Here is a 26,286-nt window from a genome sequence, read left to right as displayed (position 1 = left end):
CACTGCCGGAGAGGTCCTCACTGTAACATGTATTACCACGTTTTCAACGTCAGGGGGTGGTCTCTCTGCGCATTTGCTCACTCTCTCGCCCTCTTTCTCTCTCTCTCTCTCTCTCACACACACACACACACACACACACACGCTCCCTAACACATTTGCAGAGCCGGAGTTGCCTCAAAGCCCCGTCCTCCAGGGCTTTTTAAAACACCGTGTTTGCTTCACGCTCCAACAATACCGGCCAATTGAAGAGCCGCAGCGCTAACTGCACTGACCGACGGTCATCGTGGGAACGGCGCCGACGAGCACAAGCCGTCATGGTTTAGGAGAAAGGAAGCGGCGGGATCGTCAAGTGTAAAGACGAATTAGAAGGAAACTGGGTTGCGGGTCAGCGAGGTTAACCCTTGATCTTCCGTAGCATTGTCGCTGACGGGTAGTGCAAACGGGAGGGCGCCCCGGTGAAATGTGAGCGGACCGGCTCCGTGACCGTTATTCCGTTGCTCTCAATGTGGTTGGGACCGCAGCCGACTCGCTCGTTGCAGCTAGCTCGGTACGGCCGCGTTGATGCAGCAGCGCACGGCTCTGGTGTTCGAATCCACCACCGGATCCGGGAAGACAATAGGTGAAATATACGCCGGCCTGGACTCCCGAGACTGCGCTGAACGAGAGTCTGCATCCGCTTGGGCTTCACTAGGTAGGTTGTAACAAGGTTGCTATTCCTCAGCACACGGGCTTCGACATCCACAGAGATGGAGCCCTGAAGCAGGCTCCGTCCTTTTCCTCACCGCGTTGCCTTGGCGACTCCGCGAGACTGCGGTAGTTTTAACGGACAAAGCGGGATAAAGCTAGCTACCCCGGGTTTTGCTAGCATTTTATTCCCTCGACGTGTAAGAATGAACAAGGCTTGCTGCCTGAAAATGTGAGGATACCCGCGACTGAGTCGACCTACATGTGTCGGTACAATGAAGTCCATATGATACGGAGAGTCGTGGCTGTGTGTGGGGTTTGATACAACGGCCATTTCGCCGTCCACAACACGGTTATCTCACGAAGCCTGTGTGTTGTTTTTTTTTGTTTTTTTGTTTTAAAGCATTGGCGTAAATTGGGTGATGCGAGGTAGCTGTCAGCCATGCTAATGTCATGCTATTCACAGTATGTCAAAACACAGTATGACTTCATAGGTTTAATATTTGCTTACAATGGGCTTTTTTTTTTTTAACAATTTAATCCTTTAATTGGTGTTAAGAGTGAGAATGACAAGTGAGCTGTTTTATGACAGTAATATATTGCCCACGATTATCATGATACGGACACATTACATGCCAAATTGGAAGGCAGTAAACCCACAATACACAAGCAACTGTAAAGGAAAACAGCCCTTAAATGTCAAATGATCACATTTATCCAATTAATTATGAAAGACTTTCAGTATAATAGAATTTAAAAGAAAACTGACATGAAAACAGTGTGTCATATTACAGTGTTTTAGCCCTTTTAACCACACACACACACTGCAACATGTACAGGTATGTCATTGGTAGGTACGGATATGCACATTAGGGAGAAAGGACACCCGGTGTTTCACAACTGAAGTCTTTTCTATCAGTGCAAATCATTAAATAAGCAATTATCGGGTGAAATTTATAGGATATGAGACATTTATCAAACAGTAATACTTTGTAAATGTACTCCTAACTAATGGGAAAAGGTTTCATGCAATATTTTGGCACGTTAGTGTTGATCAACATGTTTGTTCCATCACTGTTAGTGACTAATCACTGATAAATCATCACGCAGGCCTTGTAATAATGTCAGTCATCAGTAATTACTGCAGTGAAGGAAGCAGGTTTGGAGATTTTGGTGGTAAACAGTATTAGTAGTAAGGACGGTGGATACTGTACCTTCATCTTGCTTAATATGTCTGGTCGAAACTACACTGATACTGGCTGTTTCCCAGTTCTGCAATGGCCGTGACAGGAAGTGTGAATTGTACATGAAGTAATTTCTTGTGCCCCGTTAACTCACATTGGTCGTGAATTTCTTTACAGCGTCTGCGTGAGGAATCGGGTTATTGAGTGAAGTGTACAGCCAGCAGGTAGCTGCATCAGGATGGCAGCAGTAGTGAACTACTCTCCACCTTGGTGGGTGAATCTACTCCACCGGTTGCCTCATTTCAACATTGAATTCCAGCTAGTGAGCAGTGACTTTAGACCAGAGGACTCTGAGTACCAGAAGGTAAGACAAGTACAGGGGAATAATTGCTTCCCACTCAGAATTCATCATCCCCTCCATCATGCAGCAACACCTTATCATCCCACCTCCTGCCACCTACCCACACTGTAATTTCACAGCAGAGTGGCCAAGTGGTGACTGAGGCTGTCCTGCAACCACAGAGCTGTGGGTTCCCTCCTTGCATTGATCAGTGCTGTGTGTGTGAGTGAGTCAGTGAGACAGAGACAGAGAAATGTCCTTGATCAAGGCACTGACCCCCTACCTGCTCCATCATTGTTCTGTATCGATTAGTCAGGTGATTCCCAACCCTGGGGATCAGTACCCTTAATGGTTAGAATATAAATCTGAGGGGTTGTGAGATTAATAGCAAGATAGGTAAGAAAAAGATAAAACATTTCTTCTACGCTACGTTTATTGACATTTTTCAACTCTTTGCTATTTCATTTTGAAATATTGGAGAGTCTTACCTTTTCAGGACTTTTAAAACTATTAAAATGAGACAGTTTGTGAAGGGAACATCACTCTTTGGACAAAGTACTTGCAGCTCAGAGACATGCAAGCTGGGTTAAGGGTGAGGCTAGCGAGTAGGCACTGCTTGCCTGGCTCTTCAAAGGTCACAACACAAAAAGAGTGGGAACCAATGGATTAGTCAACGGACAAAAAAATGATCGCTAACAATTCTATTAATCGATTAAAAGATTGGATTTTTAATCGAATATCTATGGGTTCCGGACTGTTGGTTGGACAAAGAATGCAATGTGAGGACATCATCTTAGGCTTGGTAGACTCATTATTTTTTGACATTCTTTTGGATAAACAATTAATCACTCAATTGAAAAAAATAATCTGGAAGGAAAAACAATTAATTAAAGTTAAAAAGCATAGAAGTTAAAAGCATAAAACTCATTGCAGTCTTTCTTTGATAAAACACTCTCTCAGTCGGCAGTGCTGCCTTAGAGAGCAGCTCCATCTCAGAGAGGGGCATTGGCCCAGATTTGCTGCATTTCATTAGAATCCCCAAACAAGGTGACTTCCAGGTCTCTGCGGTAGAAAAAAACACAGTCTTGGTATCAAACATAAAGCCGAGGCACATCGTTTAGAATCCCACATTTCATGCGCTGCAATCACCCCTCAATATCGTTTTCAGACATGTATGGGGAGTGGAGGGAGGGCGTGCGAGTTCAAGAGCTGAGCGTGGGAAGGCACCCACGGCCATGAACAAGGGAGGGAGATGAGAACTGGAGAGAGAAGCAGGGAGAGAGGAGGAGGAGGAGTGAGAAAGATAAAAAGAGACTGATTGGAGAGAGGAGAGAGAGAAGCCTCGATGAGCCATGGGAGGTGCTTCTAAATTGCCAAATAGCCACTTCCTGCGAGCTATTCAGTGTTTAACTAAGGGCCTTTGTATGTGTGTGTGTGTGAATGTGTGTGACCAGTGGAATTTTAAGGACCCCCGTTTTCGACTAATTACATCCTGACATATTTTAGCAGATGGCGCTGTTTCTATGTCACTGATCATTCTGCACTATGATCATACCGCATATTTGTTTGCACATTATTTCTATGCACAGTAGTTGTGCACATTATATTACATACTGTACGTTCAGTTTCTGTGTCAGTGCGTATTTAGCACTTGGTGTTGTTTGGCGAGGTGAGGTCACAGATCTCCCTCAGGGTTTGTGTGTGTGTGAGTGCATATAGGGGTTCTATTCAGGGTGAAATCATTAATTCTGGCTAGACGGGGGGGGGTATACAGGGTGAGAAGAACAAGAAGAAGGAGGTTGAATTGGGTTGGGAGAGGGAGGGAGTGAGGAGGGAGGGAAGGGGGCAGAGAGTGGGAAGGGGAGGGCTGTAGTCTGTTGTGAAAGAATGCTCTCTTTCTTTCTTTCTTTCTTTCACTCTTTCACTGCCCGTCTTTAGATTGGCTCAGTATATCTGTCTCAAAGGCTTTCATGCATCCACTCATCCAGCTGAGAAACACACACACACACACACACACATAGATACAAACAAGGTCCTACACAGTGTCCTTCAGTGCACTCAGTCCCTCACCACACCACAACATAACACAAACTCACACACACACACTCACACAATAGAGAAAGATTCTTCTTTGTAGTGTTTTTCTTTCTGATGTGATTTGGCACAGGTTCATTTTTATTCAGTGCTTGAGCTCTGAAGGTGCTCAAAACTTTGTTCTCACACAATGTCACTCACTCACTCACTCACTCACTTTCTTTATTTTTCTCTCTTAGACAGGAGTTTTTCTCTTAAGCAAACAAACCGTTCAGTATTTGTTCAACAGAGCAGCTGGTCTCTGATGATTTTGACTTTATCGGGGATGCTGACTCTGTGGCTTTTTGCAAGAAAACGGTTTTCTTTTTTTTCCTGAAGAACTGAAATAGGAGCTCTTATTCTGAGGCTCTGCAAGGCATTGGAATAGCACGTGTGCCTATCCGTGTGTGTATTTCTGTGCGTGAGCGTTCATCTGTTTGTATTATGGTAGAATCGCAGAGTCAGCTACTAGCCACAGTTAAACAGCTGCAGAACATTACAGAGGAATCATGTGACCTGTAATAACACACACACACACATATTCCCTGCTGTGGAAAGTAAGTCAGTAATTGGTATTTTTTGGATGGTATGCTAAAGTTTGCACAGTGGAAGACATTATCTCATAGCAATTTGAAAAAGGATCAGAGAGGATCAAAGAAAAAAAGTGCCACTCTTGAACCTTTTTTTGTGTTTGAAGATTGAAAACACACTATCCAGGTCTTTTTCTGAATACAGATTTTGCCCGTAGTGTTTTGTTTGCACTTTGACCCAGTAGTATAGGTGAATATAACCAGAATCAACTCGAGGTCAGTCAGCGCCCCCAGTGAGAAGTTGAGAGGATAGTACGCAAGGCCAGACTACAGAGTAACACACAGGCAGGGAGAGTGCAAGGACAACTCACTGAAGTGGAATTGATCGATCCTGTCAGCTCAATCACACACACACACACACACACACATTCACAGGCATGCACATAAACACACTTAAACGGACAGATTGAAAGTAGATCACTGTGCCGGGGCGTTAAATGTTTAGGCCCCTCCTCCAGCCTGCAAGCTGATCTCCAGTAGCGTAGATGTGCACACACAGACACACACTCACAATTACATCTCAGTGCGTGCGCACACACACACACACACACACACATGCACAGCCAAGCTCAGCATGCTTATTAGTAGCTAATTGATCCACGTTTAATCTGCTGTGACGGTTTGTCAGTCTGACAGTTAATCTAGCCACCATTGTGCACAGTGGAAGGAGAGTGAGGTGGCTTTGGAGACCTGGTCCACGGTCAGATTATAAATTTAACATTAAACCTATACACCAAGAGTCCTGGATCAGTTGTTACTACTTTATATGCCCACTAGTTCTGACATGATTAGTAGAGTAAATAATTAGTCTAATAGCTGTTTTGATGATCAATTAATAATTTAAACCAAAGAGTCAAGTAAAAATGCAAGACATTAAGTGGTGGGAAGCTTTTTTTTTAAATTATATAATTGCAAACTGAGTAATTTTGGGTTGTGGACTAGAAGTCAAATTTAAAAAAAAAAAAAAGCAATTTGAAGACATAACCTTAGGCTTTTTGAAATTGTGATGGGCCTTATTTTTGGACATTTTTAAAAATAAACAGTTACTCCAATAATGAAAAAAAGGTTTTGATTAATGGGCTAAAATATTTTTATAGGGCTGCAACTATCGAATATTTTCATTATTGAACAATCTGCTCAATATTTTCTTGATAATCCATTTCTTTCCCTAAAATGTGGGAAAATAGCAACAAAATGCAGATTAAATTTTTTTTCAGCCCAAGGTTACGTGTTCAGATTGCTTTTTTTATGAAGTGTATATGACCAAAAGAAAGCAGCAAATCATCACATTTGAGAAACTGAATCAATTATCAAAATGGCTGACAATTAATGTTTTGTTGACAATTTTTTTCAGCTCTTCAGTTTAATTCATAATAAAAAATACTACACTTTCTCTCCCAGTGTCTCTTTGCCCCTCCCCCCAATATCACAGTATCTGTGTCATCCCATTGTCATTCCTGTAGCATAATGTATAATTGATGCCATGACAACTTCCATCATTATATGCTATAGTGTGAGGTTTTATTCTCATTCTGGCAGAGCATTTTACTCAACATGGTACTCAACATAGTCCTAATGTTGATTTTAAAGTCACAAGAGATCAAACAATGCATTAGAGGAGCACAGTCCGCCCTTACCATATCAAAATGTCTCTATCACTAGCTAAGCCTGTAGATAATAACAGATGATAATACCACAAACTAGGAATCTACAGAGCTTATCTCCCCCTCCTCTCCCAACAGGATCCTCCCCTCCCATCCTCCACTCATCTTCTTCAACCTGTTGGAGATAAGCAGTCATGGAAAAAGCAATCAACTGATTTCCTCTGGCTCATCCCTTGCTTACCAACTGCCCTCCCATGAAAGAGTACTAATGTGGTCATGACGGAAACACAGTATTGACACATAAATGCACATAATTCTCTACGGATAATTGTGCAAGTTGAAACTTAAGTTGAAATAGTATACAAGCCTCACTTAGTTTGCAATATTCAAACTAACATGGTCACCACCACTCAAGAACTGTAATTATTTTAAGTGCTTATAATTCATTTCCCTAGCTTTAGGCTTGTAGGTAGAGACCTCAGGAAATATAGCTGTACTGATACTTTCATTAGGGATTGAGACTTGTGGTTTGGAGTGCTGTTTGAAAATTAGCACTCCTCTCTCCCTTCAGATGTCACGTTACACCACTGCAGGTCACATCCTAGTTATGTATCGTATTGAATTGTATCGGCTGTAGTGGTCTAGTTTTGTGACCCGCTAGCCTTGCTGGATTGGCTGAAGCCCTCCAGAATTGATACAGTACCCTTTGCTGGCCTGGTTATACATCTGCCATGGTTGACCTTATTAGGCTACATTGTTTTTCAAAGTGACACTTGATGCTGGCCTTATTAGGCTACATTCTTTTTTCAGTGTGAAAATAGATTTGTGTCCTCAAAGACAAGTTAGTGACAGCATATCGCCTGGCTCCTGTGCGGCTGGTTAGCTTGAACAGTTATTTCTGTGATGTCTCTGAAGCTCAGGAATTTCCTAGGAAAAACAGTATGACAAAATCTGGCCACAGGGATAGAAAGAATCTTTCAGATAAGCAGTAAATCACATTTTGCACTAACAAGCTGTATTTTTAGTCGTTACCATTTTGGTCCACACCAAAATATCTTTTACAGCTATTTTACATATTGTCATGAAATTTTGTCTCTCATGTCCACCTCAAGATGAATGTAATCGCATTGGTGTTCCCTTAACTTTTTATCTAGCTCTGTCATCAGGTCAAAATCTCAGTATTTGTCCAGTATTTTGGTTTATGACCAAATATCTGCAAAACTAGTGGCATTTCAATCAGCCTCAGCTGTACTTTTTGTTTAGTGATAATTAACAAATTTTAGCATGTTAACATGCTAAACTAAGAGCATGTCAGCATGCTGACATTGGCATTTAGCTCAAAGAACCACTATGTCTAAGCACAGTCTCACGGATCCACTTGCATGGCTGTGGACTATTTAAAACCCAAAAAAGGGGTTTCCAACTGGTTGGGACCAGGTCAGGTCAGCTTTTCATCCTTGTTTTATTTTAATAATTTTTCATAGCCTGAAGAGGTACAATTCTCCAGCAATTCACAAGTAAACATTCAGAGATAAGCAGAAAATCAGAAAAAAAATATTTTGGCCATTTTTTCAAGTCCTGTTAATCTTCTTGCAACCCCTTTTGGGGGTCCCAGTCTCCAGGTTGGGAACAACTGCCCAAGAATATTATGCTTTATGATGCCAAGATCGCATTACTGATATATATTTTCAGAAACAAAAAACTTCATATGCATATCAATTTTGGCACTTATACACTCACACAATGCGTGTGCATATTTACAGTAGAGGTGCATAAATTGCTGCAGGATGAGGAAATTGCTGGATGGCAGTGAGGATAAAATGAGGTCAGTAGAAAAATCGGCAGTTTAAAATGTCTGGGAAGTCAGGAAGTACGTGAGCTTCTTGGAGCTGGAGTCAGACTGTGTTATCATCCACAGAGGTGTCCCCCGAATTACCATATTGCTGTTTCTGAACGTGCAGAACTGTGGCAGGATTCCTTTGTCTAAAGTGGTTTAGGTGGAGATTTTGTTTTTCCAGAAATGTGCCTCTGACTCTGCATGGTCCTGCAGAATGTCTTTTCCAGACAACCCCAGAAAAACTAACATTGCAGTGCATGTGATAAAAAAAGATTTCAGGCAAATTGCTGTAACAGCCCTCATCTCTGTCTTTATCCATTTCTCCCTTTTTAGTTTTCAGTTCTGTCATCTTCTTTCACATCTTCTTTCTTTTTTGTCTCTCCAGTGTGTCTCTTTTTTTGTTTTCCAAATGTACCCCCCCCAAACACACACACACACACACACACACACACACACACTCACACAGACACAGACACTTCTCCGTCTGTCTGTCCCCACCACCCCATCCCTCTTTTACACTTCAAAGCTTTTAGAGGGTATGTGATCTGTGTGGTGGGTCTCTAGCGCACACAGCCCCCCAACAGCATCGCTTCCGCTCACGCTGCGGAGGTGTGCATGTTTGATGGTGAACAAATGTGTCTTTCATGGTATCCATCAAACGCCCATTTAACAGCCCCTATTTTCTAGGCTCAAATAGCTGGAGAGAGCAGCACACTTTGTGTATCTGCGTGTGCCTGTTTACACAGGAAAAACTAAATCATGTGGTCTATCTATGTATCTGGTTTCTGCTCATATCAGCTAATTTGCTTCCTATATCCTTAACAAACTTCCTAAACTGTCCCCTTCCCTGTGATAAGGACGACTTTTAAAACATGATACATTTGTGTACTGAAGGAATCAAGCCAAAGTTTGACAGAAAAAGTATAACATAAACTGTATCATGAAATCATACATTTCTTGTAGCCACTAATTGTTTCTTCCTCACTCCCTCTTCTCTTTAGTCTGTTTTGCTGCTTGGTGCTGTGGCGTTGGTATGTTTGGGCCTGGACCTCCTCTTTCTCCTCTTCTACTCGTTCTGGCTTTGCTGCCGGCGACGCAAGAATGATGACTCCTCACACTCCCATACGCACTCTCAGCAGCCTAGTGCTGACTGCTGCTGCACGGCCTGGTGCGTCATCATTGCCACACTTGTCTGCAGGTGAGAGATTATTCCGATAAGAGTAAAACCTTTATACACTTAAAAGTCATGTGTATTTGGAGGTGTTTAACTCCCTCTTGCCCTTGAAACCACTTCCACTGTGCTATAAGATTTGTTTTATTAAGGATACTTGAGAGAGTAAGGGTTGACATAGTTAATCATTCTCTCCCATGTAAAGGAATCGCCCTGTAGCCTTAAGTGGAGACTCTAACTTTTCTCTGGGGATTAACAGGGGGAGGTTTGCACCAATTTGCTGGCTCTGCATACTACAGCCAGTAGGTGTACAGTTGTATAGAGCATATCAGTAAAACTGCACAGGACAGACAGTATGTTTGCATTAAACAGTTACCAATACTAACACCGTGTTCACTGACGGTACCATAAATGTCCTTGAATTAATAGTTATTTTTCCTTCCAGCAGTTTAATTCACAGCAGTTTCAATTTGCACGTTGAAAAACCGTTGAGTAAATTCCAGAAATGCAAAAAAAACAGTGTCAGTATCCAAAAAAACTTTTTACAATTGGCTGAAGTTGGAGATTGGGGGTTGCAAGGAGCTCAATTAATTATGCAATCTTGTTAAATCCTCTAGTTTAAAAAAGCACACACTGATTCACATTTATTTTGCAGAAATTTCAGTAATTTGCTTATCTTGTCTCTTGTACACAGTACACTGTGTATTGAAGTTGTGGTGTGAAATCATTGTATTATTAATTCAGTATGCTCTTCTGTGAGTTTGGAGAAAAGAAGGGATGAATAAACAGCAGTAGAGCACGGGCAGTCTGATGAAAGCTTTTAAAAAACCATAAATCTTTATTGTCCAAATTTTCCGTCAAGCATAAAATATGGCCACGTTTCTCACTTCCTGCAAAATTGATATTTTGGAGATGCAAAGTTTTCACTCAACAGCAACCATATGTGCATTAGGAATGTACACTGCACCAATCAAGTCCACTCAGCCTTGTTTAAGCCTGAAACCCCATGTGGAGTAACTGGGAGCCAGCCAGGTGGTTACACTCCTCTGCTTGTGTTTATCTGACTCTGAAGGCTGTATCCGCTGAGGTCTTTGACCCACGCGACCAAGCAGCAGACTGTATTTTGACCACAGATGTTGAGCTGTGTCGACTGCTCTTTCTTGGCTAAAAGATCTACACGCAAACATACAAACTATTCCTCTTTCATTTACTCTCTCATCACTTTTCTACTTCCCCTCTCCTGACTTTTTCTCCCTGTCTTCCCATTTTCTTCGTCTCTGTTAGTCCCCCTCCGTTATTCATTATTTCTCTCCGTTCTGCCTTCTCCCTGGCCTAGAAAGGTTGCCATGGAGACAGAAGCAGATTTGATGCAGAGACTAGAAATGAATTATACAGTCAGGGAGCTATGTCTGTGTGTGTGTGTGTTCGTGTGTGTGTGTGTGTGTGTGTGTGTGTTCGCGTGACTCAGTGCTGAAGAGTGTTTTTTGCAGGCTTTAATATTTTATGATTAGCTATAATATTTCTTTTTGAATATTTGATATGGATCTGAGCATGCGCATGTGTTTCTGTGTGATTGTGTGTGCTTCTGTGTGCGTGTGTATGTGATTCTTTATCCACAATTTAATATGACATCATATCTTATTTTTGGCATAACACCAGCTACATGTGGACCTCCTCCATTTGTGTGCAGGTGCAGTGTGTTTAGATAAAGACTGCAGATTGTTTTAGGTGGCTTACTGATACGTTATATTGTGCTGAAAGGATTAGTTGATTAATGAATTACTCAAGCAACAGAAAATTAATCAGCAATTTTGATCGTCAGTTAATTGTTTGAGTCATTTGTTAAGCAAAATAGCAAACTTTTGCTAGTTCCATCTTCTCCGTGTCTTTGGGTGTTACATTGTTGGCCACAGATAACTTACTTTGAGGTGTCACCTTGGGCTGTGGGAATGGGCATGTTTCTCTATTTTCTGACATTTTATAGGCAGAATGATTCCTTTATTGATCATTAAACAAAATTCAGAGATTACTAATAACAAAAGTCACTGGGAATACATCAATCCAATACTGTTTTGGCTACCTTTTTTCAGAGTGTCTGCTATACTCTACACTGAGTGCTGATGTGATACCATCGCTCCCTTTTTCCAAAATTTTATAAACTATATCCCACACTGCTTGGAACTCATTGCAATCATTTTTATGTAAGGTAACATGAGGCCAGCAATGCTGTTGCTCTAAAAACTGACACTGCAGCTGGTTGTCACTGAATGAATCTAACTGACAACTCTTAACACTGAATTTTATCAATACATTGACACAGAAACTGTATTTAAAGTTATAATTCTAAAGATTTCCGTCCTTGTTGATTTGGGGATGGTACTATCAAAAATACGGTTTGAGTTCAGGAAAATCTAGAAGATAACGTTAATGTGTATCGGTAATGAAATGGCTGATAGCCATTACGCTAATTAATGTGATGTGGATGCCAGTATAGATTGGATTGGCGTATCTCTAAAAGTGGTTATTAGTTGCCACCCATCTTTTATATTGCTTTATACTGCATATAATAATTTCTCAATGTATTCAGCAGTCAATAGTGGGATGAGATGTCTGTATGTAATCTCATGTTTACATGCAAGAGCAGTTTGTGTACTCAGGTTGCACTTTTAGTATCAAATAAGACATGTAAGTTGGCTGCACCTCTAGTTAAATTCATTTATTTTGGATTCTTGTGAATCAGTTTGGTTTGGACTTGAACTCATCATGAACCCAAATTTGACCCACACCCATCATGAACCAAAAAATGTACTATCTTCATCGTCTGAGCTCAAGCTGAGTGCATTTTAGTTTGGTCATTTAGGTACAGCAAAGCTTTATTGTGCCAGCCCATTTTAGCTGAACATGGACTGAAGCAGCGACTACGGCTCTGTTCTGTCTCTCTGAGTTAACATCATTCAGAACAGGTTGCTGTTTCTCAAAGGCAAAATGATGTCCTACTAATGTATGTTTATTTCTTTGTCGGGGCTTTTTGTCAGAGCTAAGTTGGCCAGTGTTTGCTGTCAACTATTTGACTTTTGAACTTCTGCATTCCTGCAGCCCCTCTTTAATGTGTCATATCCTAAGCTGTTGGTTAATAAAGTCATGAAATCCCTTGATAGGGGCAGCAGGCATTAAACCAGCGACATAAAACTCATGGAGAGAGGACAGAGAAGAGGAGGGATGAAGGGAATAGGAGAGAGAAAGCAGTGGGAGAGGGAATGGGTGGTTGAAGAGAAGAAGAGGATGAGTAAACAAGGGTAGACAGAGATGATTTACTGTTAAAACTGAGATGACATGGAGGATGGAGTAAAATGGTGGAAGACAGGGATAAGTGGGGTAATGGACAGATAAGACAGATATTTATATCAACATTCAAAGCACATTAATGTGTTTTCATGACTGTATTCATCTTTATTCTGTTTCTCTTGTCAAGCCTGTTTCCCTCTGTATATGTTGTTTTATTTCTCATATACACATAAAGTCCATTGTAAAGCACTGATACACACATCCACACAATGTGTGTTTACACACAAACGTCATTGTGTGTAACACGGGGCTACTCAAGATCTAATGGGCTAGAATGAATTGCCTTAACAATGGCCGTAAATTTCCCTCTACAAATCTGTCTGGTGTTAGTTTGCAGATGGACATCATGAATGCAAAGAGTACAGTCATACACACACATGCGCACATACACACATACAGCACACAAAGGGGAGGGGAGGGGCTACTAGAGCTTTACAGGGTAAGGAAGAAAATAAAAGCATAGTGGGGAGGGGAATGTGGGGAAAAGGCGTTAGATGTGATGAAATAAAGAGTCTAAAAAAGATATCAGCTGTGGTGGTGGTGGTGGCGTTGGGTGGGTGAGGGGTTAGTGTGCAGTGTGAACATGGTTAAGTAATACAAGGGTTTGGACAAAGGGAGTTGGGGCCAGGAAGCTAAGATATTGTAGCATGTGCCATGTGTGAATGTTAGTGCAGAGCTGCAGAAGGACCATATTATGTGCGGTCTGGTGACCCAATTATTGTGTAGACTTTGTGTGTGTGTGTGTATCTGTGAGAATCATTCCTGGTAGTCCTGTGCTTTCCAGAGGCCCAAGGGTGACACCAGAGCAAAGACCCAAGAGCTCAATGCCGCCTGTTGCTGGGTAATAGAGGAACTGCGCTCCCTAGCTTACCTGTCTTTGCTGCAGTTTTGTTGTGTGTGTGTGTGTGTGTGTGTGTGTGTGTGTGTGTGTGTGTGTGTGTGTGTGTGTGTGTGTGTGTGTGTGTGTGTGTGTGTGTGTGTGTGTGTGTGTGTGACTGTGAGCAAAAGAGAAAAAAAAAGACATTATTCACCCATATTGATAAATTTCATGCCATCTAATTGCTGAATTAGTCATTGTGTTAACACTTGGCACGTTGTGTTTTCTGCCTCCCAGCGCTGGCATCGCTGTAGGATTCTATGGAAATGGAGAGTCGAGTGATGGAGCCAATCGTTTGGCATACTCCCTTCGTCATGCCAACCGCACCGTTTCTGGGGTAGAGAAACTGGTGAGCTATCTAATCGGTTGTTTCATTTAATAAATGGTTATCTCACAAACCAATGTGGCTGATGGCAGTTTTTTTTTGGTTTATATCTGAGTCCAGGTGTCTGACAGCACTCTAGCCTTAAATCAGACAGTGGAGGAGAGCCTGGTCCAATTGGAGACAGCCTTCCAGGAACAGACAGACTATGTGTCCATTGTCCAAAAGCTGCAGGGCCAGCTGGATGAGCTGGTGAGGCTGATGGTGGATGTTCCCTTTTGGTCCAATACCGACATTTCTCTGGAGGATTTGGCCCGGAAAACGGAGGCTTTTGACTTTTACAGGTCAGTTCTAACAAGTAATGGAATGTGATTCATGCATTTTAGCAGTATTTGCTGTATCAAAATGAAAACTGGTATTACGTTCTCTCAGTCATGCAGTCTTTTGAAATTTCCTTTCGGATTTGACTGGAGAGGGCATGTTAAAACCATTAAAAACAACCACACTGGCATAAAGCTGTCAACCAACAGTGCGGTTTGGTGACTGCTGAAACAGTAGAAATCCCAGTGAATTAACTAATGGCAAACTTTTGCTTCATAATCTTGTGATTCTGAGTCCAAAACCTTTAACAAAAATTAACCAGTGATGTGATTGTGACCCTGGTATATGTGAAAACTGTGAAATGTCGTCCACGCTGTATGTTAAAGGATTAATTAGCTCAGGTCCCACAAACACACACTCTGCTTTGAGGCGGATGTGTTGTGCGTTGAAGTCCTTGTCATGGAATGGTGTATCCCCCATCTGTGTGAGACACTGTGGTGAATTTGTATATTTACAGGTGGTTGGGGTACCTGGGCCTGCTGCTGTTTGATGTACTCATTTGTCTTCTGGTGCTCTTCGGCCTCATACGCAACTCTAGAGGCACTCTGATTGGGTATGTTACCTCATATCATGACCCAAAAGTTGCTCCTATTGGATGAGTCAAATCCTGTTGACATTCTTAATCTGTGTCTGTTAGAGCTGTTTGATGCCCGGCACGTTGGCAAGCAAAATTTTGTCTTTAAAAATATATATGTCTTTTGTCCTTCAGAGTGTGTCTGCTGGGAGTTCTGACTCTGATAATCAGCTGGGGGTCTCTTGGCCTGGAACTGGCTGTTGCTGCTGTAAGTGTTACCATGGTAACATCACTGCGCTCTCTGGCTCTGCAATGATGTAATCTCAAACCACTGCTCGAGTGAGTGTGTTCAGCATGTTACTGTAGCCTGATGTGTCATGTGTACTTACCCTCTTACAGTCAGCCAGCGATTTCTGCGTTTCCCCCGATACCTACATCACCAGGGTAACCAAGGAAAACGCTGTCATCAACCAAGGTATGCAGACAATAAAATACATGTCAAATGGTAGCTGCCACTTTTAAGGTTTCTGCTGTAAAACAGTGGTTCCAACCTGTTTAGGCTTGTGAATCCTAAAAACAAAGCAGTAGGGGGGAATGGAAGGAGACTGGTCAAAGAATTGCTCATATTCAGATACTGTGGGTTGACAAATAAGCAAAAACATCCAGAACAGACTCCAGTTTCCCACTGACATTTGAGTCCCCCCCTGACATCTTTCTTCTATTTTAAGAAACAAGTGTGTGCGTTTATGTGTGTGTGTGAGTGAGTGTATCCAAGGGGATCGTGTTTGATTGACACTCTGGATTCTAAAAGCTCTTACTCTCTCTCTCTGCTGACTGCAATGCATCAGCAACCCTGCACACTCCCCGCTCGCTCTTCCTCCTGCTTCTCCCAGACGTAAAAAAAAAAATATTCAAAGCACATTTTTGTTTTTTTCACTTTGGATCATTTTCTGATTTATTCTCCCTCTTCATCCTTTTATATTCCTCTTTACTCCTCAATCGCTCCCTTTCTTCCTCTCTCTACCTCACTTCCCTTTTTGCACTCATCAAACGAGTTCTATTGTCTGTCAGTTGCTTCCGCTCTATCTGTCCTCTGTAGGGCACAGATGTTGCCTCCCTAAAAAAACACACACATACACACAATTATGCTTGAGTGGTATTGTTTTTCACGCTTCTATAGAAACGTGCTGCCTCTCTTTCATTAAACTCTGTATTTTAAATGTATGTATTATTTTTCACTTGGTATGCATTTATTGGTATATTCCCAGATATCCTGCAGTATTACCTGAGGTGCAGCTCTGGCCAAATTAACCCCTTCCAGCAGGTAACTTCACCCTCCTCAGTCGTGCTGGAGAAACTGTTCTTTTGATCAAAAGAATTTATTTTTTTTATAGAATACATTTCTTTTGGCTCCTTTTTTCAGGTGTTTTACCTGCTTAAGCGTGTAAAGCGATGTCATAACCAAAAGATATATTTGTTTGTGTTTTTGTTTTTTTTGTCTCTTTTGTTTCTCTGTATGTTTTGCAGAGGCTGTCAGGGAGTCACAAAGCATTGGTGGAGATGCAGGATGATGTGGCAGAGCTACTGAGATCAGCAACACGTGATTATGCCAACACCAAGGTGCATGCGCTTGTGTGTGCAGTGATCTGTAGGTCTTTATTTTCATGCATGAGTGGATTCGCATTAGTGGAAGCGTTATGAAAGTGGAAAGTTACAAAAGTATCAGCGCACACGTGTTTATCTGGTGTATGTGGATGTACATGTAGACAGATATCTATATTTGAGCATGCATGTGTAACCTTTGCGTTGTGTATGCAGGGGAGTCTTGAGCAAATCCAGTCTGTGCTGAATTCCACGGAAGTTGGTCTTCACCAGCTAACTGCTCTGGTCGACTGTCGCAGCCTACACATGGTGAGTCACTTTTTTGTTGTGTTAGGAGAAGAGAGAACTCCTTTCTTAACAACTGACTTCTGTTCTCTTCTCTTCTCTTCTCTCTACGTAGGACTATGTTCAGGCATTAACAGGCCTGTGTTATGACGGAGTTGAGGGTCTCATCTACCTGGTTCTCTTCTCCTTTGTCACTGCTCTGATGTTCTCCTCCATTGTGTGCAGTGTGCCACATACCTGGCCTGGCAAGAGGTAACACACACACACACACACACACACACACATACACACACACATACAGTCTCTCTCTCACACACATACACAAACTACACACAAGCCTTTACATAATAAAGTAGCCTCTCTAGTTAATTTGTACACTAACAGCTAACATGTTACTAGTTCTAACTTCTTAATTGTCTTACTGAATTCAGCTGATGGATTTAAAAAGAGTCCATCACCCATATAGAATCTACTCGGTGCCCATGCATGTCATACTTTAAGTGTATTTTCTTTGTGAGCTGTTGTATCCTTCTGTACATCTACCTGCCTGTCTTTGCATCCATCCAGTCTTTTCTGCAAGTTTTGTTTATTTTATTGTTTGCCGTTAGCACTGCCAGTGTGGCTGATTGTTCTTATGTTTGTACATCTCTGTCATTTTCTTTTCTCCGCCGTGGACTTGGAGCACCAGTGTTGTATTAGATTGTGTATCACTACCTTTTTTTTCTATGCCCCACTTCCTCCTTCTGTTCCTTCCCTTCCTCCTCTCTCCCTGTCCTGATTTGGAAATGCTTTGGGCTTCAGCGAATGAACGTCACCGAACGACCCTATGGTCCGATAAATGGCCCTTTCAAATAGCCATTCAAACAACCAAATAATTCTGCGGTAAAATCAGTGCTCTAGACTATACATCATACCATACATGACGCTTTTCACTCTGGTGAACAACTTGAATTATGGAAAAAAGCTGTGCCATAATAGTGGTGTTTTGTGCTTGTTGGTGGATGTGAATGCCCAGCAATGCTACCGTATGGCTCGGTGGGTATTAAACAATAATCCATAATGTCCCTGAATTACGCCAGAATAACTGCTTACGGTATTGATTGCTTATTGGGCTCACTGTGCTACAACTGCTGATCCTTTTCCATGAGCTGCACAGTTTAACTCCATTTTGGTTGAAAAAGTGAAACACCTCCATCTGGTGGCCATTCATGGTAGTAACATCTCTTCTACCTTTTTGTCTCTGTTAACACAGGGCCCAGCTAAAATATTCCTATTACAGCTCCCACCCTCTTTAACTCGTGGAAACATTTCCAGCCTGATGTGACTTTGTTAGTATGTGGACAGTTAGTATAGACTGCCAAAAAACAACAAAGAAGAAAAAGAAAAATAGTCTTAATAATAAGGGTCTACATATGCACATTTTCATGTATATTGTGATTGATCATACATTGTCGAAGCCAGTACATTTCTGTAGCCAGAGATCCAACTTCCAAATCAGCACATATCTTATTTGATGCCTCATTCTCTTTCGTTGCTGGCCCTTTTACATTTTTGAGCATTTTATGTCTGGAAATGGTTTGCCCAAACCAGCCATATTATCTCCTTTTTTCTTTAATTTCCATGGAGCACTCAGAGATGCATGAATTATATCAAAGAAAATGGATTCTTGAAATCTGACACTGTTTGGACAATTTGAAATGGACAGTAAATACCAGGAGCGAATCCTCTATGTCAGTACAGGATGACTGCATGAAGAAAATGACTGCATGTGTCTTCGTATTAAGAGAACTTTGAGAATATCGAAGAGTCTACTGTCTTCCTACAGTTTAATATTATGTAACCCCACACAGCAACTAAAAAACAACTCTCCACTCTGAGCTGTGTAGTAATATTAGAGATCGTACTGTACATTTTTGTGGACCTGTTTTGTAGATGAATGCTGCCCGTGTTCTTTTTCTTCATGTTCAGCTGCTTTGGGGCTGAAGGCATGGTCTTAACCAGTCTTTTATATCAGGGAACTCCTCATTGTACAAGAACATCTTCCCCTCTCCTAACCCCCTCTTCAACCACTTGTTTACACTCTGTTGTCTCTCTTGGATCTCCCTTCCCTCTACCTTTTCCCCTCCTATCCATCATGCCCTCTCGTCCCCTTACCCTGACCAATTGAAGGACGGATGAGGAAGACGGAGAGGACGAGTCGGGCGCCTCACGGGGCGGTGTGCACGATAACCTGTACCGCGTTCACATGCCCAGTCTCTACAGTTGTGGCTCCAGCTACGGTAGCGAAGCTAGCCTGCCCGCTACAGCCCACACTGTCAGCAATGCCCCCGTCACTGAATACATGTGAGTTAGCACCCACCGCTAGCTAGAGGCTAGCAGGATCAATACACTGCCTGCAATAGGTAGCCGATGCTTGCCCCCTGTGACCAAGACTAGCAGCATAGCAACGCTCACTAGCTGCGATATGATAAGTTAGAATAGGTAGTTTTTTGCTGTGAATGGCCCCCATATCCTTTGTGACACACTGTCAGCAATATTTGTCACTCAGTGAGTTACAACCCCTCACTAGCTTTCCCTTTGATGCTGATAGAAAATTAGATGCTTGCTGTATCAGCCAGACTGCCTGTTTCAGTCCACAATGTTAGCAAAAACCTGATTTAAAAAAAGTAAATTCAGATTTGCACTTGCCGTAGCATAGCTTAATAATTTCACCCTGCTTGCTACGTGTTACAATTTGCCACAGGACTGCAATTGCTTGCTCTGAGTATGACAAAAATGCAGAAGAGAAATGAGCATACACATCTTTAGTCTGCAAATGTTTGCTTCTGTTTAAGCTGCGCGGTATTCAACCACAACATGCTGTTTGCTGCAAAGCAAAGAACTGTAACTTAAAACAATAAAATAAAAAGTAGATAATTTAGATATCTGTATTCTGAAAGTCATGTGTTATTTTGAGTTTTTTGGACCGTTAAAGGACCATGTCTTTCATGTTGTATGAATCTTTAACAATACTGATAAATACAGAATATTCCAAAGCATACAGCTCAGCTGTAGAGGGATTTATTCTCTCCCAGGTAGCCATAGCATATATTTTTCCTTGTCATGTTTGTGCAATCTGACATTCAAGAACAATAGTCAGCTGTCAGCGGCGAGACTGCCAGCTGCCAAAGGACCAGATTCATATTGGAAATTAGCTTAGTATTTTACTTAGATGTACGTATATCTTGGCAAAAAGTTCAGCAGTAACGTAAACCATACATTTACAGTTAATAAACTAAAACAAGCAAAACGACTTATTTGTCCTTAACTTATAAAGGACTTACTGTACTTCACTGAACAATAATGAATGTGTGTTGACTTGTGTTTTTTTTTATATCAAGCTACCTAGGTAAAAATACCTTTTGTATTGAAAGTCAATAGTTTTGCGTAGTTTTGAAAAACTGGACTATTTTAGGTACTGTTTTCCGTGTTAGAACGTTGTATTAACAAGATGAACCATATTTGTTTAGTCTTTCAGACATTCACAATATAGTATCTTCCCAAGGTTTGTAGGTATCTGACTATAACATCTGTGATCAGTTGCACTGTCGTATATAAAATGCGAAAGATCAAAGAAGTAGCCCTTGTATGGTTTTATATTAAATTGTGCTTACAAGGGACATATGTAGCTTAATAAATTCATATCTTATATTTCAAAGTTTTCTTTTTGAAAACGTTAATAGTTGGAATGTTGCACAACAAATTACCAATATGCACTGAAATATGTGCCTATGGCAGGTTGCCGATAAGCCCCCAGACTGAAAAAAGTAGGATATTACCGAGCTTGTGTCCCATTGTGAGACCAAATGTTTTTCCTTTGTGCATTGTTAAGAAAGAATGTTAACTATGTTGGACTGTGGCAGAGGTGTTTAACCCCTGGCTTCATGGTACCAAGCTTAAGTCCCTGACTTGTAATTATTACCGAGGCCATTTGTCAGAGAGTCATTAATTTGTAATCATGAGCAGAACACAGATCAACAGTTCAGCAACTGAGCACCAGCGGCAGGGTGACCACATGCAGTAACCTCTTATTCTATAATGCAGGAGCCAGAACGCAAACTTTCAGAACCCTCGGTGTGAGAACACCCCCCTGATTGGCAGGGAGTCCCCTCCACCCTCTGTAAGTGTACACTTTCTAGAACACACTCTCCCTCCACTATCTTCCAATACCCACAGTGCTGCTGGGAACTACTCAAAACCTCAGAACCCAAAGAGATGGCATTTTACAATTTTAGGGTGTAATGAAGAAGTATGGTGTTGAAAAACGTACTTGTATATTATTTATGATGTTTAGCGCATGCCAGTGTGGATATTGGAAGGTAGTCCCCTATCCCTACACCACTGCAAGTGTCCTCTGTCCTAAAAATAGACCGGGATCATGGATTGCCTTCATGAAGGTCATTTTGGCAGCCTGGGATTACCTGGAAGTTTTAAAAGAAGCCTATTGATAGTTGGATCTGCACTTGCAGAAGAGAAGCTTGACTCTTTTGATAAGTGTAATTGTTGGGTCAGTCTAATACACGGTAGATACAAAGTTGTTCTCTATTTCTGATGTAAAAAGTCTGGTTGGTTTCGATGTGGCCGTCAGTGAAGTGTGAGAGGACTTGCGGATCACAAAACAACAGATTTTTTGTTGAGGTTGAGAGAACCTCGTACACTTTTAAAATATTTTTAAATATTTAGTACTGGTAGTACTGTACTTCAATACAAAAAGACAAAGGTGTGCCAGGCTTTCAGGTGTCTGTATTGCACCTGTTTTTTTTAGTACAAACAGGTATAGTACTCTGGCTTTGACAATGTGCTGCTGGGCCTGTAGTTGTGGATGTTGTTCCATACACTATCAACCGTATAGTTTTGGGGCTATAATACTGTGGACTGACAAAATTGAATCAACAAATCTATCACTATTCATAACTTCTGTACACCTTTTAGGACTCGTTTCTTGCTCCAAGGCACCTGGTCATAACCTGTAGTGAAGCTGAAATTTTCTGACAGTTCAGCCCCTGATTTAAACTCGAGCCCATACCCATTAAGTTCCTGCCCCCCCTCGCCCCCCTGTTCCCACAGTGTGTCTATGTGTGCATTCTCTGGTTGGGGTGTATGTGTCCTCTGTTTCTGTGCCCCTTCACTCTTCACCATTAAACAGTCACAGGAGCACATGTTACCCACCTCCACTGTTCAACCGTAGCAGCCACCAAAATGGCCACGATTCATCATTCTTAGGCAGGGCTGTCGACCAGGCCGCCGCCCTGTGCAGAAGTGCCCTCCTGTTGTCTGCAGTGACGTGGAAACAAGAGACCTCCAACTGTAACTAGCTAGCTGCTCACAAGAGATCACTAACTCATACCAGGCTAACCTACTACATCAGAACTAGAGCACTAACTACAAAACACTGACAAAAATAAACCACATCTGCTAATTTACAATAACATCATCCAGACTTAATCAGCTGTTACATTATGAATGACTGTTGTAATCAAACACCCCCGGCTGTCCAAATGACTGGTCAAAGTATTTTTGCTGTACCTGTGTGTGTGTGTGTGTGTGTGTGTGTGTGTGTGTGTGTGTGTGTGTGTGTGTGTGTGTGTGTGTGTGTGTGTTTACCTCACATGTTGTCACTCTATCTATCTATCTATCTATCTATCTATCTGTCTATGGAAACCATTCAGATCTCTTGATCTAATGTAAATATGTGAGACAATTTCTACATTACTTCTTTTATTCTTCAGTGAAAATAAGGGTTGATCATAATCCACTTATGTTTTTCCTCTTTCTTCTCGCATTTTTTGTCATTTTTTCCCATTTCTCTCTTTCTCTCTTGCCTCTCGTTTTTTCTTGCTCTTATCTCAATTTTCCCCTCTTGTTGTGTCCTTTCCCAACATGTTTGTCTCTCTTTCCTATCACTCACCTCTCTTTACTCTTTCTCTACACCCCATTCTTCCTTTTTTTTTACTCAATGTCTTCCAATCGCTTCAGTACACCTCCAGTATGAGAGCAAAGTACCTGGCCACCAACCGACCAGACCAGAACCGACGCTCCGTTCCCAACGACCAACTGGACCCGGCTAGCCGGCCTCACCCTGCTGCCCGACCACAGTCCTCAGTCCACTAGATACCAGAGCCGCATCAGTCCACCCCAATACTGCCTGAATACAGTTCTCACAGCCAAACAACAAGACCCAACACAGCGCTCACCAGAGCTCACCCAGAGCTGAGCACTTTATGCACCAACGGGACCCCATTTTATCAAGGTCCACTGAATTTCACTAAAACCGATTCACCAGAAACAACACAGCAAGCCAGAACTCATCAACAAAGCACCTCAGTAAAGGACTGCACTTTGAAGGTCAACTTCTACTCCTCACTGATAATTATCCAAAAAACCAAACCGTCAAAGCCCATCCTTTCTACTTCTCCTCTTCTTCGTAAAAGCACATCCCGGGCTGCTCATTCCACCACTGTTGTGATGGATCAGCCCACATACCCATAATGCACAGCAACGTAAACCTTGGCTCTGTTGCCACAGAATCTTCTATTCTCCAAATATCTCCTACCCACTGGGATCTCTACACTGCCCTCCAGTGGAGACAGCTACGCCAATCTCACCACTCAACTCCAACAGACACACACACACACACACAGACAGACACCCACACACACGTCTTACATTAGTTGTGAAGACACTCATTGACATAATTCCGTAGCCCCTTACCTTAACCATTACGACTAAATGCCTAACCCCAACCCTAAACTTAATTCAAACCTGAACCCTGAAACCAAGTCTTAACCCTCAAACAGCCCTTCGAAGGTGTGTCAGCGAGTGAGGACCGGCCGAAATGTCCTCACTCGCTGAGGTATATAAATCTGTGGTCCTCACAAAGATAGACGTACAAGTATGTACACGCACACACACACACACTGTACAGAGCTGTAAATAGTAAACGTGCTTTATTCTGATTTCATGAAGAGTAGACTGTTGAATCATTACTGGTAATGTGGTGTGCTGCGTGTTTATTATGGAAATTTTTGCTGTATCCCCCATACAAACACACACAGACACAAATAGGCAGATAGTCTAACTGAACATTAATCGGTATAAATAATAAGCCAGTGAATCAGAAAGCCATGTTTAGATAGAAACTAGCACCACATCCACATTCGCGCTTTAGCTGAACATTGTCATCTAACTAAGACTTGAATCATGAGTTTGAAAAGTGTCCACGTCCCTCACCGAACTTGTTTACGTGCACATGCAGTGTGCGTGTCACTTAATGCATTTTTGAATATGAGCCAGGAATCCGGATGTGGAATAACTGCTTTGAAGCCTTTGGGAAATGGAGCGAGAGATGGGGGACATAAGAAGGCTTAACCTGTGCCAAAAAACTATATTATAAAAATGTCTGCCTCCAGATGTCTCAAAAAAGGGAAAAAACCTTATCTGGAATGTTTTCCCTGTGACTGTAAATAAAAGGGGAACAGGACAGACACTTGAAAAAAGAAGCGATGGACGGATAATTGCGAGTACACATTTTCCAGGTGCTATGTAAGTCAGTTAAGGTCCTTGAAAACGATCAGCACTGAGGAGGAACGGAAAATTTTTTGTTACTTATTATGTTTTGTTTTCATTCAGGGATGTGATCAGGCATATAAAAAACAGTTCAAAAATGCTTTCCGTCATTACCGAACAGAAAGTTGTGCCCCAAAACCTGAAGAAAATCATGTCCCTGATAAATAATGTTATGTGTTTCAGAATTAGGGACAGTGGGTGTTTTTTTTACCTTTCATCATATTCTGACATTCGGGATGTAATTCTTTGACCAACTGTGGTATTCTGTTTCTTTCTTCTATACTATTGTTTCTTTCTTCCTGTACTTTTATTTTGTTAACCGTTGACCGTGAGTCGACCTTCAGCCACCAGTAGTGAGTCTTTTTCTTTTTTTATACTCACAAGCACAAATTCCCCTTCAAGGTGACTTTGCAAGATGGAGATGTAAAACACACTGCCTGGAACACTGCCAGTGGTTTTTCCTCCCGCTCTAAAACTCTGTGTACAGTGTATAAAAAAACTGTAGTCGTGAACCTGTGTGTGTGACATCACTGGAGTGTGGTTGGCTATTGCTCTATCGTAGTGTTACTGTGTGTAAGTACGGTGATCAGCGTGTCTGAGTCATTTCTACACAGACGCTGCAAATGCCCTCATACACACACACACACACACACACACAAACATATTAACAAAAAACATACATGCCGTACAGACACACGTCCACATTCAGTACACACTGCAGTAACATATAAAATCCATCCCTCCATACTTTTGTCCTGTTTACATTCGCATCTAGAGCTGTAGTAACTGCACGCCCTCCCGCAGCTGTGACATCACACTGATAACCATTTGCATTATGGGTGATGTAGTAGGCAGTAGCTGCATTTCAGAGAAACCTGGAATCTCGTAGTTAGCCGAGTGAGCGGAGCGCGAACATTCAGACACCTTTTCAACCACCATCCCTGTACAGCATTGTAAAATTTTGTTATTAATCGATGACCACTTCTCGTATAAGCGAGACAATCTTACATGTGTGATTTTACTAGAAAGAATATGTCCATGTTACGGTAACAATGCTACCTAAGGTCTAGTACTTTACAGTGTTTTTTTGCACCATTGATGCAAACAATGTTAAGATCTGTGGGACTAGTCACTGATTAATGGCCTTTCATAATGTTTTTAAACTCCTACAACACTCTTCATATCACAACATGTTTTTTTTTTAATTTTTCTCTGTCTTGTAAAAATCAAAGTTTAACGATAAAATAATAGCTAGCTGTTTTGTAGGAGAATAAAGGCAAGAGCAGCGTTTTTCCTCTCTTATTAATGGTGAATGACTCTCTGTCTTGCAATGTTTTAATAAAACTATTCCAGTGTAGTCTGCATACCTGACTCAAAGTTGTATTTGAATTCCTGTGCAGTGCTTTCTGGGATTTTCCCGGCCTGGTACAGTTTGACTTGATGGGAAAAAAAGAGCTCGGCTCGTGTTCGAAAGTCAGCAATATGCGTATGCGTGTGTGTGTGTGGTATTTACAGGACTTCAAATACACCTCTGTCCAGATGTGACAGACAAAAAATGTTTTTTATGGCTGTTTTTATTTTCTGATGGTTTAACTAAGATATTAATGATGTACATGTCAAAACTGTGGTAATGATATCATTCAGCCTGGAATAAATGTTTTAAAAAAAGAAATTAAAGCAACTTTAATGTACCGATCAAGACTGTGGCTTCTTTTTTAATCACTTTGACGAGGCATGTGGGTGACTTTTTTTTCGAGGGTTAGTGCACCCTAGTGTCCAAGGAAGCACAAAACCACAAGCTTAACATAAATTGTCAGTTGATAGATTGTAAAATCCTGGAAGAGTCTTGTCAGGTCAGCGGTGTCTTTACTC

The 26,286-nt window shown here is 41.6% G+C and overlaps 1 protein-coding gene across 1 annotated transcript; it reads left to right on the top strand.

Annotated features, from left to right (window-relative positions):
• Window positions 1-174: 174 nt before the first annotated feature.
• LOC120800709 (protein tweety homolog 3-like) lies at window positions 175-23,558 on the top strand. Its single transcript, XM_040146998.1, has 15 exons — window positions 175-691; window positions 2,046-2,232; window positions 9,314-9,510; window positions 13,943-14,054; window positions 14,151-14,371; window positions 14,866-14,961; window positions 15,118-15,190; window positions 15,322-15,397; window positions 16,191-16,246; window positions 16,450-16,542; window positions 16,741-16,833; window positions 16,925-17,061; window positions 18,979-19,152; window positions 20,893-20,968; window positions 22,825-23,558. Exons 2-15 carry the CDS (start codon window positions 2,107-2,109, stop codon window positions 22,957-22,959), a joined length of 1,665 nt encoding a protein of 554 aa, XP_040002932.1. The 5' UTR covers window positions 175-691; window positions 2,046-2,106; the 3' UTR covers window positions 22,960-23,558.
• Window positions 23,559-26,286: the final 2,728 nt, after the last annotated feature.

The sequence above is a fragment of the Xiphias gladius genome, chromosome 15, assembly GCF_016859285.1.
Source record: "Xiphias gladius isolate SHS-SW01 ecotype Sanya breed wild chromosome 15, ASM1685928v1, whole genome shotgun sequence".
Lineage (NCBI taxonomy): Eukaryota > Metazoa > Chordata > Actinopteri > Istiophoriformes > Xiphiidae > Xiphias > Xiphias gladius.
The sequence above is the reverse complement of the archived record's forward strand: the minus strand, read 5'-3'. Positions and strand labels throughout refer to the sequence as shown.